The sequence below is a fragment of the Pseudorca crassidens genome, chromosome 1, assembly GCF_039906515.1.
Source record: "Pseudorca crassidens isolate mPseCra1 chromosome 1, mPseCra1.hap1, whole genome shotgun sequence".
Taxonomy (NCBI): Eukaryota; Metazoa; Chordata; class Mammalia; order Artiodactyla; family Delphinidae; genus Pseudorca; species Pseudorca crassidens.
In genome coordinates, this window is record NC_090296.1 from 180,110,479 (window position 1) to 180,129,609 (window position 19,131).

Genomic DNA, 19,131 nt, shown 5'->3' on the forward strand with positions numbered 1-19,131 from the left:
CAAAGAGCATTCGGTTGACTGTACAAAATAAAACTGTTAAAGGCACGGGGGAGGAAGAAAATGCAAGCTCATGGAATCCAGGATATGTGACCAAACTTCCGACGATGCTGGAACTTTTCCATGGATTTTAAAGAGCAGCACTGGGTCCATTCATCTTAAGACTCTCGTACCCAGAGCTTAGCCAACTGGGACCTCAACAGCGCTTCCTATTTGCTAGTATTTGAAGGAGCACAAGAATGAGATATTTGGATTCGTCACTGGACACCATCTGAACAACAGCTTTTGACTTCCTTAGAAACCACTAACGTGACCTAAAAAGGGAGTCTTCGGGGTCAGAATGGATAGATTCCACAGGTCGCCTCAACATCAGAGCACCAGCCTCTGAGAGGCACTTTGGGGCTGCAGTCCAGGGGCTGAATGGCAGCCCTCATGGCCATGCAGCAATGGCTGGACCTGCCAGGCCACTCGAGGGGGACCCAGCTGGGCTGGCATGACTGGTGCTCCCTGATACAGCCAGGAGCAAGTGGCTGAAGGTCCTGGAAGCTCCTTGCACAGGCAGGCTGCAGTCTGGTTCCTTGTGCGCAGCAGTGCAGAGCTAACTGTGGGCCCCCCCGCCTCCCCCCGGGCATGCCGCCAAGAGAAGGCCCAGGAGAAAGGCCGAGAGAGATGCAGTTCTGCCAGCTCTAGACCGGGCCTGTTGTGAACGGCTGCTTCTACCTCTAGAGACTGGAGAGAAAGGCAGGATCATCATACATGGGGCTCGCTCAGAGCTCGCAGCTGTCTGCCCTCTGCCCACAGGCCCCAGGCTGACTCGGCCAACCAAGCAGGCCCCAGAGAATCCGTCTGCAGAGCTGGGCCTGCTGTGCGGGCCCCAAAGCTGCTCACCTTTAGGCTGTAGCCAGCAAGACCGCCATATATGTATGCTAATCCCCTGCTAAGCCACCAGCTGATGTCACAGGACAAGAGAAGATTTCAGCAGTTCCAATGACTGACAAATACACATCACTCTCGTAGTACTCCCAAGACAAACTAGCCACCCCTCCCAGCCATCCTCGGAGACAGGGAAACACACTTTACATGTTCTCCATGTCTCTGCAGAAACTGTGTCCTCCACAGGACGCTAACCTTCTCCTTCATGCTAATAAATCCAAACTCTAAGGCACTACAGGGCACGGTCAGGTCACAGTTTTCTTAGGAATGGAAGGTAAAAAAAACCCCACCACATTCCATCTGCAGAAGCTTCAAAATGAATCTTTCATCATGGTGTGGATTTTAGTACTAATCTTATCCACGGTGTCATCTGATTTTCTCACCCTTCCCTCCCCTTTATCACAATCTCCTTTCATTAAAATATCAATCCTGCTGCCCAAGGTGTGTTTTGTTAAGGACGTGACATCCTTTGGAGGAACAAAGCTGAGCAATAAATATGCTTCCCAATCATGACCTAAGGACCTATCATCACTCCAGATCACCAGAGGAAGACTTGTTGAATGTCTGTTAACCTACCAGGCGGCAAGTTCCATGAGAGAAGAAATGAACAAACAAACAGGTTACTGTCCAATCATCCGAGAGTACAGGGCTCTTAGTGTGGCAGAGACACAGAGGGTCCTGTACACTTTCTGTCACACACCAATCTCTTCTCAGGAACTGCAGGGATGACTTTCTGGTCCCTCGGGGCAGCCCGTGCACTGGCAGAGCTTACTTCTTATCTGAGTTGCACACAATGTCAGTGACGAAAGGTCAGTGACAATGGGCTACACAGCCAAATCTATTTCCCAAATGAGATCTGACCTAAAGAGTCCGTCCCTAAGGTTTTCAGAGTCTAAGTAAGGTTACAGATTTTTATCTCAAGTCTTAAAGTGCAGATTTATGTCCATGCTGTCTCTGAGTATCTTACAGACACATATTTACATGAAAATCACAGAAGAGAAGGCAGCAACTACAGCAGTCCTTCCGATATATGAACTTATCACATCTGATCAATGGTATTAAACCTCTGCAGGGAACCAACACCACAAACCTGGACGTTAATGAGGAGGCGCTGGTCCTTCTAAGGCCCTTGGGCCCCGTGCTTCACTTACCTGCACGCAGCATTTCAGCTTTCCTGATTCTGAGTGCGATCTGACAATGGGCTTTAGGTGGGCACTGTGGAGCAGACCACACACGCACCCTCTTTTAGGAGATCCCGTCGCTACCCTCCCAGATAAAAGACAACCCTGAAGTGGTGCTGTGCTTCCCAGGTCCGTGACGGACATTCCTGCCTGCGCCCCACTCCACGACCGCGTCACCCTGTGGGCACTCACCAGGGTGACAATGGCACATTCCGCAGTCAGCTGAGCAGCACTGAACAGTGTCCGAACAAACCGGTAAATCTGCTTCTGCTCTGGGTTGTGTTTGTCATAATCTGGTGGCACTTCGCATTTCTGGGAAAGCAGAGATTCTCAATGACTGGCCGCCCAACAAGAATAACAGAGACACGACTGGACAACACCCTGAGACCCCGGGGGAGGGTTACCGAAAGAGGGTGAAGGTTCTCATCGAAAATATCCAAGAGCATCCTTCCATCTGGGTCCCTGGTTGGGGGGGCGGGCCGGGGGGAGAAATAACAGAAAACGGAGTTTACCTTCTGCAAGAATGAATGCCAGTCAAAAGGAAACAAAAATGTATTTTGATTCAGCTGTTATTTCAAGAAACAGAAGCAGTGCTGTTAAGAGATGCTACTGATTATTCATGAATTATAATTTGTTTTTCTTGGGGACAACACTTAGTCATTTTTGAATAGTCCAAGAAATAAAGGTTATGAATCACATTTAGTTTAATTAAGTGAAAATCTAGATTTTCATTTCCTGAGTTTTCAAATGAACCAAATCTAAATTTCTTTAACCTCTTGTTTCTGAGCAAAGGCTGACAGATCTGTTTAAACCATCCTTAGGTTGTGGTCGACAAGAAAGAAGTCTGAGGGTAACAATGAACACTCATAGTGTGTCCTGGAGATTAGTTTGAAAGTTTCACAGCATGCAACTTAACCACTTCACTAATGAGGAGTTTCATGATTGTATATTGAAAAACAAGAGGGAACATGTAGAAAAGTGTAACTGGTTGTTACCAAGCCGGTAACTGCACAGACCCATTTAAAGTGGCAGTGTTCACTGTGAGCTCAGCGGGGCCGCTGGGCTCTGGGGGGGTCGTCCACACTCCACTAGTGATGGCTCTACCTCCATCTGTTTTATGTCATTTGAGTTTTGTCTAAAATTATTTCTTTAAAAACCAAATTTGGAAACCACTGCTTTGGTTAACAGCACACAATTTTCCAACGTCAACTAGGCTCGCAAGTATCAGAAGGCTGCAGATCTGTCCCTAACACGCACGCCCCGTGGCAAACACTACAGTTTCTGTTCTATGAACTTACTGTCTGCATCAAAATAAAAGCGAAAGAAAGAGCTTGGCAGACCAGCTCAATTTTCATCCCTGTCTTTGCACAGTGGGAACTGTTTTTAAAGCTCTGGGCATTCATACCTGTGCTGCTTTTCACTAGCCTGCAGGACAGACAGCAAAGATTTAGATGAACCCGAATAAAAGCACGGCTCAAGCAGTCAGGACTGGAGAGTGGGGTGAAAACAAAGTGCACCTGGCGCTGAGGAATCGTGATCCCCCTCGACTGCCAACCACCTCTGCCAGGTACTCAAGGAGGAAGGTGAGGGACGCCCCCAACTCCTCAGGCTCTTCAGCCCTGTTCAGTTCTCCTGAGGAGTGAGAGCCCCTGAAACACCATTCAGCACTCTCGAGAAACTTTCACAAGTAATTTTAAAAATCAAAATGTAGGTTCAGAAATATAAATAAGGATTCAAAATTTAAGCTAAAATGACTCCTCTGAGAAGTGGATTTTGCTTTCACTTCCATTAAAAGCTATGAATCTCAGCACAGTCTCTATCAAAGCTAAGGGATCTATCACCAGCCCCTGAGGCTGGGTCAGTATGACTTATCAAAGAGGGAGTCTGCAGACACCTCTTCTCAAGACACTTTCAGGCTACAATCTGTAAATTAATCATGCTTGTTTCCACAGGCTGACTTTTCTGTTGGACTCGCTCCACTTCCTCTCGGCCCAATGTATCACCATTAACCCAGCAGAGCATATCATTTAAAGTCTCAGTGGTATATTGCTTGGGTTCAATTCCCAATTCCCCACTTTACTAGTTGTGTAATCTCAGGCAAATTATTTTAAAAAATCTCTCTATGCCTCAGTTTCTTTATCTGTAAAATGGAGATAATGTCAGAATCACCTCATGGAGCTGTTATAAAAAATTAAATGAGATAAGGCATGCAAAGAGCTGACCAGGGCGGTCAGAGTAAGCATTTAATGGAGTTGGGTCTTATTATTAATAGCTATGGCTACAGATTAGCTTTGAGGCCCATAGAGTCTAAGAACTGAGAAATCGGAGACGCTAATGCAAAACTGTTCTGAGAACACATCTGAGTTTCACCAATGGTATTACATTGCTAGTTAAGACCTAAGTGTTTAAAAAGTGTGAACTACTATCATAGAAATAAGCAGCAAGACGAATCTACACTGTCACTAAGTTATTCTGGTCAAGGTTCGAAGTTCCAGTATCCTACATTTTGTAAGTTCGTAAATCCAAACTTCTCAAGCACCATAATGAACCATGAATCACAGTTACACTACAGAGAAAGGTCATTACAGAGAATACCTTTCCAGGTATTTGCTTCCAATGGCTGTGTTTTCCTATAACCTGTCCATCACAAGCTCTGTCATCTACCCTCCACGTCACTGCTTGTCACAACTCTCCCTTGTCCCCTTCCTAAAATAGACTCCAGGGCTGTGGCCCCCACCACGGAGACCCACGCTAGCCAAAAGGTGACCTTGCTGGTTCCCGGAACTGTTACTACACTCATATAACACATGTAAATGTCACACCCATCAGTGGAAGAGGACTGCAGTGAGAGTGGCTTTGTTCTCATGAAAACGAAGAAGGATGCTTCATAAAGACCCAATAAAAGGAAATCACTAAAAACAAGTTTGCTGTAGATCAGGTGTGGTCAAAGCCTAAAAGATTCTATAGTCATTGTTTAGCAAATGTCACAAGTTTTCTCGCTATTGATTACAAAAACAAACCAAAAAACACACACAAAACAGGTGTGGCTTATAAAAGGACAGCACTTCAGTAATCAATGCCCCACGCTCAAAGCAGAAGCCTCAGTGCTGCATAAAACTGGCAGATGAGTGTACTTTTACATGTTTTATGTTGAATTAAAATGCTTAAGGTAAATGTTTAAATGATTCTTCTGTGAGTCCCTGTTTTAACTGACTTTTAAAATTAACTGAACTATCTCCAGACATCTATCAGAGAGAGAATTTCTACTACATTAAAATAGTTTATGACTAAATTTACAACAAAACTTTTTCTACTGAATTGAAACTATAAACTAAACATTTTTTCATGTTAAAGCTGCACACAGAAAATTGTTAAAATATTTTGTAACAGACAGAATGTTTAAGCAAATTATACAGAAAATAAAGTCAAGAGGAGGCTGAACATTGTCAAGAAACTTTGTTTTGCTGGCTTCATTTCGTGTCCTCTGACTCAGAAGCAGTTCAGCATTTACCTAGGAAGTGTGGGTAAATTGTACTAACTTTAGAGATTCTATGAAAATGAAATAAGAATATAAAACTCAAAGGCTAAGGAACTAGAACGTAATAGGAAAAACATCACAGTAGATGATGTGTGATGTTTTTAGCACAAAATTAATCAAAATCCACCTACCTGTTTTTGATGTGGTAATATATTGCGAGAGCTACACTGTAAAATAAAATGCAGAAGTTCAGTGTTTCATAAGCACATTCAAGATGTCATATATTATCTGGCATCAGTCTGACCATAAATATTTAAAATTTAAGTAAAAAATGACCCATCTGAACAGCCCCACTTAATTCACAATGCTGATTAAGAAAATGCATTCTTCAAAGTAAATCAATCAGGTACTTATTTTGAGCAATTATTAAATCTTTTCCAGAAACACCAAAACTTCAAGTGATATTCAGAAACAAGTTTCTCTTTCTAGCTGAAACCTTAAGCTTTCTTCACTTTAAAATATAGGCACTATGTAAAAAATAGGTGGTGAAATTAAACACCTCTAGAAGTCTCCAACTCAGCACCTGCTGTTTTAGAAAATTAGTGGTTTCTTTGTAACTACCATCAAAATGTGAATATTACCCACAGTGGTTTGCCATTTTTTCTTTTAAATCAATAACCTCTTGGAAATCTGCCTAATTTATTCATTCATTTGCTGAAATGGTAGTGTAACTCTTATTTGTAATACCTTAAAATTTTATTTTACATTTTAAAAGATCTGGATTTAATGAAGACATTCCTATCCCCTGAATTTTCTTCAAATAATGTTTTTCTGATTATAAAATGTGTTACATTCAGATTGAAGAAATTTTTGGAAAATAAAAAAAGTATACAGAAAAATAATTCCTCTGCCCAGATTATTACTATCAGCTTAAGATATAGAGGTATTTATTCGTATCTACCTAAAGCAAACAGGTTTGCATCCCACTTTTATCCTCATTAACATTTTTCTTACCATTAAAGTGTTATTCAAAAACGTGACTTTAAATGGCTGACTATATTCCATTACATTGTTGAATAATTTATTAACCACCCCCCTACTATTGAACATTTAAGTTATTTTTAATATTTTTGCAATTATGATTAACACCATAATGATAAATATTTGTGTGACCTATGACTATATTATTTCCATAAAAAAACATCCTGTACTTGGAATTACTTGCTCTAAGGTCATTAATAACTGTAAGGCTCCCCACATATACATCCCAGTATCTTTGCAGAAAAGCTGTACCAGTGTACTTCCCCACCAGTGTCTGTCTCACCTCCCCTTCACCAACACTCACCTTGAATGTTTTGAAAAAATGTTCTCCAACTGGACAGGTTAAAAGTGTAACCGTTTTCAATTTGAGTTTCTTTGATCACCTGTCAAGTTGGCAGGGTTATTCGTGTTGACTGCCCAATTTTTTTTTATTATTTCCTCTTTTGCAACCTGTCTAGATCCTTCCACAATTTTTGTTTTACTTTAAAATGTACTGAGGAGGCCAAAAATTTATTTTTTAAGCTTCTAAGAACATAGCTAACTGGCTGCATCAGATTGTGTTCTCAGAGCACAGAAACTGCCATCCAGGGCACCAACATGGAGGTAGAGGGCTGGGTCCCAAACACCTCAGCTCACTCGGCGGCGGCACTCACTCAGAGACCTGGGCATGCACGCTGGACTCTGAGTAGCTCAGATGTTCACCCACGACTCAACATGACTATAGCTCATCTCACTCTATCAAAGAAAGCATCTCCTTCTAAATCTCTCTTTCCAGATCTATTAATTCAAATGATTTCACCTAAGTGTTAAAAGTATCCCTGAGCAAATGTAATATATTCTCTTCCTCCTAACATCTTGAAAAGCATCTAAGCTGATGAAGGAAAGTGGGGTGAAGGGACTTCAGAAGTTTAAAAAATAATGGTACAGTTTTCAAAGTGCCTTCACGTACCTTAAAAGCCCTGCAATGGGAAATAATAAATGTTACTGATTCTATTTTATAAATAAGAAAATCAGGTAGAGACACTAGACGTCGGGATTTCCGACTTGTATCATGGTTTTATGCCCTTTCATTCTATAATGCTGCCTCTAGGAAAAAGGAAGAAAGTACTGTTTTATTCATTTAACAGTCCTGCTGTGATGATTAAATTGAATGTTTCATATGATTGGGTTTGCTTTAGTGATTACTTTAATTGCTTTGATTGATTGAGAAAAATATGGTCCCTGCTTCCCCTGTGAGGGAGCACATCACAGGAAAATCACCACTGCACTGAAGTCAGACCAGCTGGGTTTAAAAACTGGCTCCTTCATCAATTAGAGTTTATCCACCTCTCAGAGCCTTCAATTCCTCAACTAAAAAATTACAATTCAACCCACATCACAGAGTGGTTATTACAATCAAATGAAGTGTATAAAAGCATGATCTCAAATATAAAGTTCTAAAGCAAAGTTTTATTATTATTGTTGTTGCCCTATGAATAATTCCACCTCAAGAGGTCTTCCGGCTTCTGTAGATGGACTGAAGGTCTTCGGGGCCCCAAGGTTACTGTCTCCCAGATCTCCAGAGCTGAAAGCAAGCTTGGACGTTATCATGACTCAGGCCTCCATAAAACACAGTGCCAGTCTGTAGGCCAATGTCCACTCAAGATCATACCCCAGAAAGTGAGAAAACCAAGCTGAGGATGCACGTGTTGGGCCCAGCTCCACAGGCCAGTTCAGTCGGTCATTGTGAAAGAAGTGACTGCCGGGGGCAAAGGACAGTCAGCTGAAAACAGAATCAATTCCAGGCTTCAGGCTTTACTCCAAATGTCCAGCTTTGGAGGCCTGCTTAGTCTGCCATGTCCTCAGAAAATGGTGAGGTCACCCAGGACAGGCTGACCAGAGGGTTAGCTCAACTGCCCTTGCTGCAGAGCCAGGAGGGAAGGGGAGCTGGGAATGAAGAAATGCTATTTTCTTGATCAGGAAAACAAAACATGTTTCTGACCGCGGGCACTACCCTCGCTGTACTTCTCACCTAGAGCTAAGTCAGAGGTGCCGGGTTCTGGCGGGTGTACGAAGCTGCTCTCGACCCTCAGGCCCGGGGCCGCGGATGGTGTGGGCAGCTGCGAGCGGCCCTCACCGCCCTCCCCCTGTCCTCTGAGCACCATCCCCGTGCTCACACAGGATTCGGGGCCTGGGTCGGTTACAGGGGCACGGGGGTGGGTGGCAAACTCTAAATTCATACCACAGCTATTGACCTTCAGGAGAAAGATGTGAAAATCAAGTTCTCAGAGAAGATACTATGCCTGTGAAAAAAATGAGCACAGAATTGTGCCCAAATGTGTCACACTGCTGCTGCTTCTCTTTGACAGTTAGAGCCATTCTCAACCCTCCACCCATTCCTGAACCAGAATTCGTAAATGTTTGTTCATTTTGGCAATCCCCGATTTACAGAAGGGGATTTCTTTTCTTGTTCTTTTTTTTTAATATGAATTTTATTTCAGAGTACTTTTCAACTCCTGGATTTCCATTTGGTTCTTTTGTAACCTTTCCCCCCCACCCCCACCCCAGCCGCATCACGTGGTTTGCACGATCTGTTCCACAACCAGGGATTGAACCTGGGCCACGGCGGTGAAAGCCTGGAATCCTAACCGCTAGGCCACCAAGGAGCTCCCCAGAAGGGTTTTCTTCTAAAATTAGCTTAGAAAGCTATTGTTAGAACCCAGAGCATTTTCTCCAAGGTCCTACATGGTTTATCAGGAGGCGAGTTCAGCCCACGAACGCTTACTCTGCCCACAGGAAGCTGAACTACTGATTCATGAGTTTGTATCAATTTTAACATCTTGGGACAGGAGGTCACAAGGGCCTTGGCAGGTGTAGGATACGGTTAGGCAGAATTTTAGAATAGGAGGGCCTTCAGACTTCCAATCTCCCTGCCCTTCATGACATTCGTTGCCCTCGTGCTGTCAAAGGCCCTGGCTGAAGTTACCCAGGCCAGCTAACATCTCAAAATGACCAGAACCAGGTCACGTGTGACATACGGGAATTTACAGGGAACGATTCTGATGGTATTGCTACAATTAGGGCCCACCCTACCCAGCTCCCAGGTCCAAAATGTACATTTTTGAAAACGGCACATTTTAAAACAAATAAGCGACTGACTGAAGGCATCTCAAGTCCGGGTGGTGTGGAGAAGCGTCCTCTGGACCAGGGCAGCCACAGCATCCACCCTGGATGCCTCCTCTCGGCACTCAGCCATCATCACTGGCCCAGCTGTCCAGCTGCTTTTCCTCCCGGTATTAACCACAGGTTAAGCTTTCAAGGGAACTCGAAGGCAGTTGTTCACTGACACCAGGGGTTCTTGGCCTTGGCCACCTATGAGAATCTCCCGGCGGGGTTGACATTCCAGATCCTGGATCTGCGGGGCCAGACATCACACCTCAGTGGGGCTCTAAGCCCTCGGGGGCCTTGCGGGTGTGGCGAGCTGGAACCACTGATTCACAGACCGCACTTGTGACTGCGGAGCTTCTACCTCCCAGACTCCACACTGAAATACCAAATTGTCACTCAGATCTCCTACTGGGCCCCGGAGTGTCTGCATCACAACCAGTGGCAGTGTGAAGTCATCCCCAGGTGAAGCACTGAGCGACAGAGTCCGAGCCCCTGGAAACCCACAGCTCCCGCCAGTCCTGGAGGGAGGGTCCCAGGCCCCAGGGAGGCGGGGCTCTAGGGCTCGAGCGGGTGCCAGGTGCCAGGTCTCCAGGCTCCTGCTTCCTGCCCCAGCACCTCCCAGACCCCGGCACAGAGCCCAGCCCCAGGGTAGGGCAGCTCGGCCAAGGGCAGGGCGGTGGAGCGAGGGCACATGCGGGCTCCCAGCCGTGAGCGCCCACTGTGGGGTGATGCCCGCTGGTCCCTCAACCACCAACGGAAGGAGGGAAGAAGCTACGTTCCCGTTTAGATCTTAGAAACAAGCAACCCATAGGGGAGAAGGCGGCCTCGCTCTAGGCGGGCCCACCTCCCACCTTCCGCCTGGAGGGGGCACCGTCCCCACTGCTTGGCAGGCCTGACTGCCATGTGTGGGCACACGCAGAACAGGGCTCTGAGGCCTGGATGCCTGGCCCACTGGAACACAAGAAGCCTTCTTATTTACAAACACAAACACTCACCGCACATGCTAACGTGGACTGCTGTTAAATGTGGACTCTTCTTAAATGAGTGCAGAGGCAAAATATCCCAGGATTTTCATAGCTGAGCCATAGGCCACAGACCCCAGCACCTTTATCAAGGCTTCCTACCACAATGCTAGTGGGAACATTTCTGGAAAAACCAGCATTCCATCCCTCCCACCTCCCCCTTGAAAATAAGAGAACTGAAACCACAAAGGGAAAAGATTTTATCCGAAGACCGCCCCCCTTTCCTCCCTTAAGCCCCATTTTACAGTAAGAGACCAGAGCGAGGGGGCTCAGCCCACCCTCCCTGCTGGGGAGACAGCCAAGGTCAGAACCCCACTCTCCACGCTCCAGGCAAATACACTTCCATGGTGCCAAGCCTGCTTTCTACTGCAACCCCACGTCAAAGTGGGACCCATTACACCTTGAAGGTAAAATACTAGCAGACTTACGCCAGGATGGCTTCACTAGGAGGTGGGAAGGTAGAAAGTATGCACAAAACTCAAAAATATGCTCTAACCTACATTTAAAATCACTGAAAAATTTGGCCTTTTTATGTAAACGGTAATATAGACAAATATTTTGAACACCCCACATTTTAACTCCCAAAATCACTTTTTAAAAAGACTTCTTGAATATGGCCTCCCCCTGCCCAATCTTACCACTCCCAGACCCCACAACCAACCAGTTAGCCATCAGGTTAAGGAAAAGAAAAGACATTCAGTTAAGGAAAAGAAAAGACATTCAGTTAAGGAAAAATGTGTATACCCACCATTTAATTGTATACTTGAGGTTTGGTTGACTGACTGTGCTATCATCTAGGAAAATAGTCGAGCAGGAGCTGTATTTCCTTCCTATTTGTCCTGGAGGATGCTAAAAAACAATGGCAACAAGACAAGGACAATTAAATAGGGCTCAAAATTCTTCCAAGGAACATCATCCCCTTCACCTTGAGACCAGCCTATAGAGGAAAAGTGTCTTGGTGAGAAATGTTAACACTACCAGCAAGAACAGTACAAACCCACTTCCTTCCTACAATGAAATTCCATGTTCTTCCACAAAGAAAAGTCACCACCACCACTCCTGGCCCCCAGCCTCCATCAGAACAGTACACTCTCGCAATCGAGCATCAAAGCGTGTGCTGCAGAGTCTGTAAAATCACTGAGAAACAAGAAGTATGCGCTCATCACATCAATGAAAGCCCTTGCTGAAGGCGGCATCCTGGATTGAGGCACGAGGATCAAGACAAGAGTCCACTGCACCCATTTCTTCTATTCTTGGGATACAGTCGATTTGGGGACCATGGAAAATGCAGCCAATGTTCATTTAGAATCTCCGAATCTTGAATTTCAGGAGGTGAAGATAAAAATAAGTGAAAGTTATCTGATGCTTTTGAAAATACTACCAATGTATAAGCTTCAGGTAGGGTGCCTGTGCAGTCTCATGCCTGGTTTTTTCACAGCTACATAAATTTTGAGCTCTTTGGAAAACTTCAGAACTAAGATCTACTTCTGAAATATACTGTTAAAGAACAAAGAATTTAAAGAATTTAAATTATACTCGGATGACATCTAATTGAATAGTAAGTCGATTTTTGGCAATTATGTGGGCAATATGATTAGTAGACATCAATCTGGATAATTCTAGCTCAAAGCATGTTAGAAAAAAAATAATAAAATCATCCAAACAAGTCTCCACTTGCCTGGTGTTATGCTGACAATCTAAGTGTCATTTTCAGCAACCAAAAAAGATAATTCCTTAAGGATAACAACACTGCCTGCCTCATGTGCCCACCCCCAACGAAGCCCTCAGTATCCATGGTTTATGAACATGAAGGGAGCTTTAAAGCCCATCAGAGACCAAATGCCCTGTTCGATACTTTTAACATTTACTTCTTATTTAATAAGGTTTCCCAGGACTTCCCTGGCGGTGCAGTGGTTAAGAATCTGTCTGCCAATGCAGGCGACACGGGTTCGAGCCCTGGTCCGGAAAGATCCGACATGCCGCGGAGCAACTAAGCCCGTGTGCCACAACTACTGAGCCTGCGTGCCACAACTACTGAGCCCACGAGCCACAACTACTGAAGCCTGCATGCCTAGAGCCCGTGCTCCACAACAAGAGAAGCCACCACAATGAGAAGCCCACGCACCACAAGGAAGAGTAGCCCCTGCTCACCACAACTAGAGAAAGCCCGTGTGCAGCAACGAAGACCCAACGCAGCCAAAAATAAATTTAAAAAAAAAAAAAAAAGAGCAAATCTCCCAAAGAGGCAAAAGCAAGGTTTAGAGTATTTAAAATTTCAGTTCCTGGATCACACTCACTTCATTCCTTGACTTCTATGGCTTAATACTCATGAAAAAACTATATCCATACTTAAAACACTGGAAAGACTTTCATCAGTTTTGCTATTGAACTTGGAAAAGTATACAAAATTTACCTATAAATCGAATGAGCAATAACAATAATAACATCAACATAGTCAGCTGTTGCTGAAATCAGTTTGCAGATCACCTTCCCGTTCAGTCTACCACGTGAACAGGTAGACAGGAGTCATTCTACAAGATCGGAGAAGTAAGACGTCAAGGCTTTTTCAAGGCCCCCCATTTATCAGGTGGTAGATCTAGGGCTTGAACAAAATTCTTTTGGCTCCAAGTCCAGCTAACAATGTGACTCTTGCTTAACTGATAAATAACACTCTCTAGTTACTTTATTCCTTCACAAAGTTTTTACAGCTATCACCTGTCTCAATATTAAGACAAATACTGTGATTGTTTTGCTGAGGGTAAGGGAGGCTGGCCATTCAACTCCTGATTCATTCTGTTTTAATATCTTTTTTTTTTTCCCTTTAACTTAGAATGATCAATTCACTTTAGGCATGCTGTCGTCGAGGGGAGGAGGATGTTACAGAAAAATTAGGCCAAAGCAAAAGCCATGAGTTTCCCCTAAGTTTCCGGGGGGTTGATTCCGGACTCCCAGCCACCTACAATGCCACCCACAATTTATAATCAGAGACTTCCACATTTTAGTTAAAAGATTCATTAATTAGCTAACCAAAACGTCAGCAAATTTTAAATAAACTACAAACTTTAAATAAAGCCCTTTACACAAGCCTTTCTAAAATACCTAAGCATCTCTATTGTAATGTATTAAATTTTCCTATAACTGTTGATCTAATTACATCTAAAACACAGGTGCTGATTAGAATATTAATCTTTATAATTTGCCCTAGCTCAGCTTACTGTTAAAAGTCCCCCAAGGGGTTTATCCTCAAATGGTTTCAAGCTTTAAAATCTATAATAATTCTTTTAGAAGCAGCCTCCTTTTACTTTTTAAGTCTCTCTCGGCAAATTCACAGCCAGGGAAAGGCCCCCTCTTTTCCAGCCAGGGGTTCCTTCTCTACTGCCCTCTGCCTGGCGACTGTTCCCAAAGTCAGCCTCTTTCACTTGCTAACACGTGCTGCTGGCTAACGTGTTTCTGGAGCCAGAAAACCCTTGTTTCTCTCCACCTGGTGGAAGTTATTTCCCTGTTGTGATCATCTTCCCTCACCTCTCCTTACATAGCTTACCTATGGCCACTGCTTTTTAGCAAATAGCAGCCTCTTTGTAGATCATCTTAGCAACATGTACTAAGCAGGTTATTCAGACACTTAAAGGAGAAATTAAAGAAACAACGTCCCTCACGATAAAGCAAATAAAAACCAAGAAGGTTTTATAAATAAGGGCAAAGTATAACGGTCATTCCAGAGTTCAACAACAAATTAAATTACAAATTTTAGTTGGGCCCAAATTCAGAAAAGAGTGTTCCCTCTGACTTCAGATAAATAAGTTAAACAACTTCTGTCCAGGTGGGGCTTGGCGAGACCATCTGAGAAGCACAGAGGAGGAGAGCTGGGAGGGCAGCTCTGAAGCCAGTCCCCTGGGCCTCAGTGCTGGCTCCACCGCTCATCTGGCTGATTCTTTGTGCCTCACTTTCCTCATCTGGAAAATGGGAGTGATAAATAGTACCTCCCAGGTGTGGTTATCGAGTACACTAAACCAATTACAACAGAGCTTGGCACAAACGTGGTAAAACACTCAATAGACTGTACTGATTATTATTATTGCTACTTATCTTTTCTCTACTGCTCTAACTTATGACACCCAAGTGTCCCCAAACCTAAAAAGCACAGCTGGTTTATTAGCCTAATTGAAGCTGCAGGTAATTTCACTCAAATTCTATTTCAGTTGGTTGCAACGGCACATTCCAATGGCTCCTCCTGTCGTGGGCAGAGCTGAAATGCTACTCTGCAATGTGGTCTGCAGGGTCATGCTGCTACCCTGGTCATCTGCTACATAAGGCAGCACAGAAATTTCTTTTATAGGAATAAGCACACCTGAGCACATTCCAACAACTGTTTGCTTCCGCTTTTTGTGTCGGGAGGTGAGAGGGTTCACAGGGGAAAGAGGACACTCTGAGTCAGGATGCACAGCATGGGGCAGGTCACTGGGACTGTGCACACCGCAAAGCGTGAGGTCAGCAACAGCATGTGAGACAGATGTGCAGACTGGCACGAGGAGGGCGCAGCTCTGCCCACGAGCCACCCTCAGAACTGCCTCTCCCTCCAGCCCACTTTAAAGGGGCTGCAGTGACCAGCGGAGGCGGTCTCCGCCCCACCCTTCCTCTTGTCTGCAGGCTCCTCGGCTGACCTGCTAACAAGGGGGGAAGTGTTCCAGCGCACCCAGCAGGCGAAGAAATGGGGGTGAGGGTTTACGGAAGGAGTTCTTCAAATCTCTCAACGCTCTATGTCCAGGTTTATACAGCTTTCAAAAAATAAAAAAGGGCACGGTAATGTTCAGCGTATTCTCCTTAAGACATAGCTTGTAATTTCACATATGCTTTACACTGATTCTTCAAAACTTGAGAGGGCCAGGGAAGAGGCCACTGCTTTAAGAATCTGATAAAAACTACAGACCTTCTCTTTGACCCTTAGAACACGGTTCACGCACATATATACTGACATTGCCCAAGAAGGCATCACCAGTCTCCCACAGGCCGAGCGTGGAGGCCCTTGAGTGCAAGGGCCTGGCTATGAATTTCTTTCCAACTGCATTTTGTCCAGATTTTCAAAGGGCAGAAAAGACAATATTATGGCTTTAAGTCTGTTTAGCACAAAGCTTCAGGGCCAAGTACTTCAAGTTCTACAAATACTTAAATGCAGGCAGTCTAGAAATCCTGAGAAAACCCCCCTGAGAAGTCAAATACTTCAATCTTGTTCTCGATATGAGAATCGATAGCACGCTTATTTGGTAACACGCCTACTTCATCAAGGGGCAGAAGTTTACAGGGCAAGGAGGTTGTGGCTCTAACTCTCCTGGTGGCTGGGCGCCACAGTCCTGGGGGTGCAGGTTGGGGTCGCCATGGGGCAGGGGTGGAAGGAGGCTGGCTGCACCCGCTGCTCAAGGAAGAAAGATCAAGTATCTTTGATGCCTAGCCAGCAGGTCAGGGAGATGCTGCTCAAAATGGCCAAAAGACTAGAGCTGGACTTTTTAAAATTAAAGTGTTGTCAAATTTATCCTTTCTTAGAGCGTCGAAAGAACGTGCAGACTCCACTGGACCTATAAACAATGAGGGAGAGGAAAGTGTGTGGAGGCAGACAGCCTCATGGAAAACAGCTGTACGCTTATTCAAATGGGACTGAGTTAGGAGAGCAAGCAAGTCTCCTGGGGGAGCGGGTAGGAGGGAAGGATTAGAAATGTAAAAGAAGTGCTCCCGTGGACCTGAGTGGGGTCTGCTGCCGTATCGTCCACACACATCTTCCCAGGATCGGCAGCTGTCTGGGGCTTCTGGACAAACACTGGCCCCGGGGAGAAATGCCAAGCCGTGCTCGTCCAGTCACAGACCCCACAGAGCACGAGTGCACTGCAGCGTTCTTCACATTCTTCCATGTGCGAACAAGATTCACGGACCATTTCCCCATCACAGACACAGTATGACAGCTCTCTGCGCTGGACAGTCATTATGAAGAACACAGGGAAACAGCTCCACTTACGTGGTTAATGAAGAGACTCTTGCGTTTTTCTCTCACTGTGAAAACAAAAGATGCAACAGAAATGTTACTCGCCTGCGTGCCAAACCCTTGCAGGCTGTTGAGGACGGGCCTCTGCGTCAAGGTCCCATCCTTCCACCAACCAACGTGCCCAGATGCTCAACTTACTACATAAGAAATGCAACCTGCACAAATGCAGATCTGACCTCGGCTAGCTAACAGAGCAAAACCTAAACCCACTGACAACATGGCACCCAACAAAATCACTGCAGCCATAGTTAACTGAGGGGTAACAGCTTTCTAAGAACTAAATAAAGTAGCAACTAGTAAATCTCATAAAACTTGCATGCATCCACTAATTTAAGATGATCAACAGATAACAGGACTATTTATTTCTAACCCAACCAGACCCATAAACGTCCATACTATTTGGGTGAAATATGGTAACAACAATACCCATAACAGCATTAAAATACAGGACAGTGTATGTCAGAAGCATTATTGGTCATGGAATCCAATTACTCTCCGTGCTGGTGCAGGGGAGGAAAACCGGCTTCTGTGGAGGCCGCCCAGAGCATCCTGCCCCCTCAGGGAGGCTGATCCAACTCACAACAAAAACACCGCCCCTTCTGAAATGCTGTTCTCACGCTCTGTGTGCGAGGTGTGGTCTGCACCCAGCCTTCCGTGCCCCAGATCCCAGTGTTTCTCAAAATGGGGGCCCCTCAGCCCCAAATATGTAGAAGGGGGACAGGGAAGCCAGAGGAGCTTTTTGACAATGTAGTAACATTGAGTTTTGCATTTTCTTTCCTGAAGACTTACTTTTGAGAATATATACTAATCAATCAACACAGGTAATGAGCAGGTCACTGGAGAGGACAGAGATATATTTAAATCAAAAGGGAAGCTAGGAACACTAGTTGCGAGTGTTCGAGGAAAAGGGCAGGTGGGGCTCTTTCATTCAACCTGGATTCGATTCCCTGTCCGTGCCTGGCAAGGAGATGAGGCTGCTCTAGAGGGCGCATGAACGCTGGTGCTTCCCCAGGCTCCCGAGCGCGTTGGGTTAGACCAGGCGCCTCCAGATGACAAGAGCAGTGGATACAAGTGACAGTCATTCACATGGCTGATAAAGCCTTTCAGGTGTACTTCCCAGAAACTCGAAAGTGCGGAGCTCCTACAACCAGGTGAGAAACTCTTTGGCAAATAAGTGGACTCCAACTCCTTACTGTCAACAAAACTGAAGACTGAACTGCAGCTATCAGGAATTATTTTGGATGATAAATCCCTTGGAGTTTTTTGACATATAAACCAAATAGAGTAGAAAGAATTTAGTGATTAACAAAACTCCTTCCATCCCCACCTATTGATGTGTATAAACAAAACTTTTCAGCACTTACACATCCATAAAAACAAGAAGATCTGATGACTAGCACCTCGTTCCAGCTACATGTAATAGTCATACACAGAAACATCTCAGTAAGAAATGTTTTTCCAAAAATTATTTCACTTTTCTGTTTAATAGCTATTCATTAACATTTTAATGCTTGTATTGTTTTGATCAACTGGGAACTAACAATAATGATACCACAATCCAGAATTTATTTATAACACTGAGAGACTTACGAGAAATAAAAATTAAATTCAAGTGAGATCCGTATTTTCATAGAAGTATGATAGTGTGACAAGTGAGTTTTAGAAATCGAATATATTACATTAGGATAAAATTCTATGAAGAAAATGGCACGGAAATACAAGTTCAAGATGAAAGGAATGATATGAAATTTCCAACTGTTAAAGAAGAGCGTGTTCATACATTTTTAAATGACTGCTGATGGTGGATTACCAAATCACCATGGTATTAAGATATTATTTGAAACATTTTTTAAAAGAGGGACAGTTTTATTTTAAAGTACCAATGTTTACATCAGAAATTACATCCTTTGATAGCATGAAAAATTGGTATGGTCAACATAAAAATGTTTGAAGGAGTGCATAGTTTTTAAAAGTTATTTTCCATGGTTTATAGCATGAAAATCAGCAGCATAAGAGCTTCAGGCTCCTACGGATTTTTCAATATCTCACTGCAAAAGCATCCCCTGTGGAAACTGGGAAGCTGTGGGGAGACACACAGTGACTGACGGGGAACTAGAGAGACAGGCACCCTAAACAGGGCACCCAGGACCATGATAAAGAGAACTGGGACCCTCACAGGCACAGGGTTTGGCTGCCTGCAAATGTCTGACTAAAGGAGAACTAAAAGGCTGGTCCTCTCATCATGCAGGAGTTCAACACTGCCAGGAACAAAAGCAGGACCCCAAAGAGAGGAAGGCCACA

At 44.4% G+C, this 19,131-nt stretch overlaps 1 protein-coding gene across 3 annotated transcripts in view; it reads right to left on the minus strand.

Annotated features, from left to right (window-relative positions):
• Positions 1-19,131, minus strand: part of CCNY (cyclin Y) — a 126,533-nt gene that overhangs the window by 8,298 nt on the left and 99,104 nt on the right. For 2 of the 3 annotated variants that reach the window (XM_067702143.1, XM_067702132.1), the window contains exons 3-7: positions 16,804-16,838; positions 11,548-11,648; positions 5,781-5,816; positions 2,516-2,573; positions 2,304-2,423 (exon numbers count right to left, since the gene is read on the minus strand). In XM_067702143.1, coding sequence (XP_067558244.1) covers positions 2,304-2,423; positions 2,516-2,573; positions 5,781-5,816; positions 11,548-11,648; positions 16,804-16,838 — 350 coding nt within the window. Of the gene's footprint in view, positions 1-2,303; positions 2,424-2,515; positions 2,574-3,628; positions 3,790-5,780; positions 5,817-11,547; positions 11,649-16,803; positions 16,839-19,131 lie in introns of all 3 variants that reach the window. The other variant, XM_067702153.1, reaches the window with a different exon arrangement.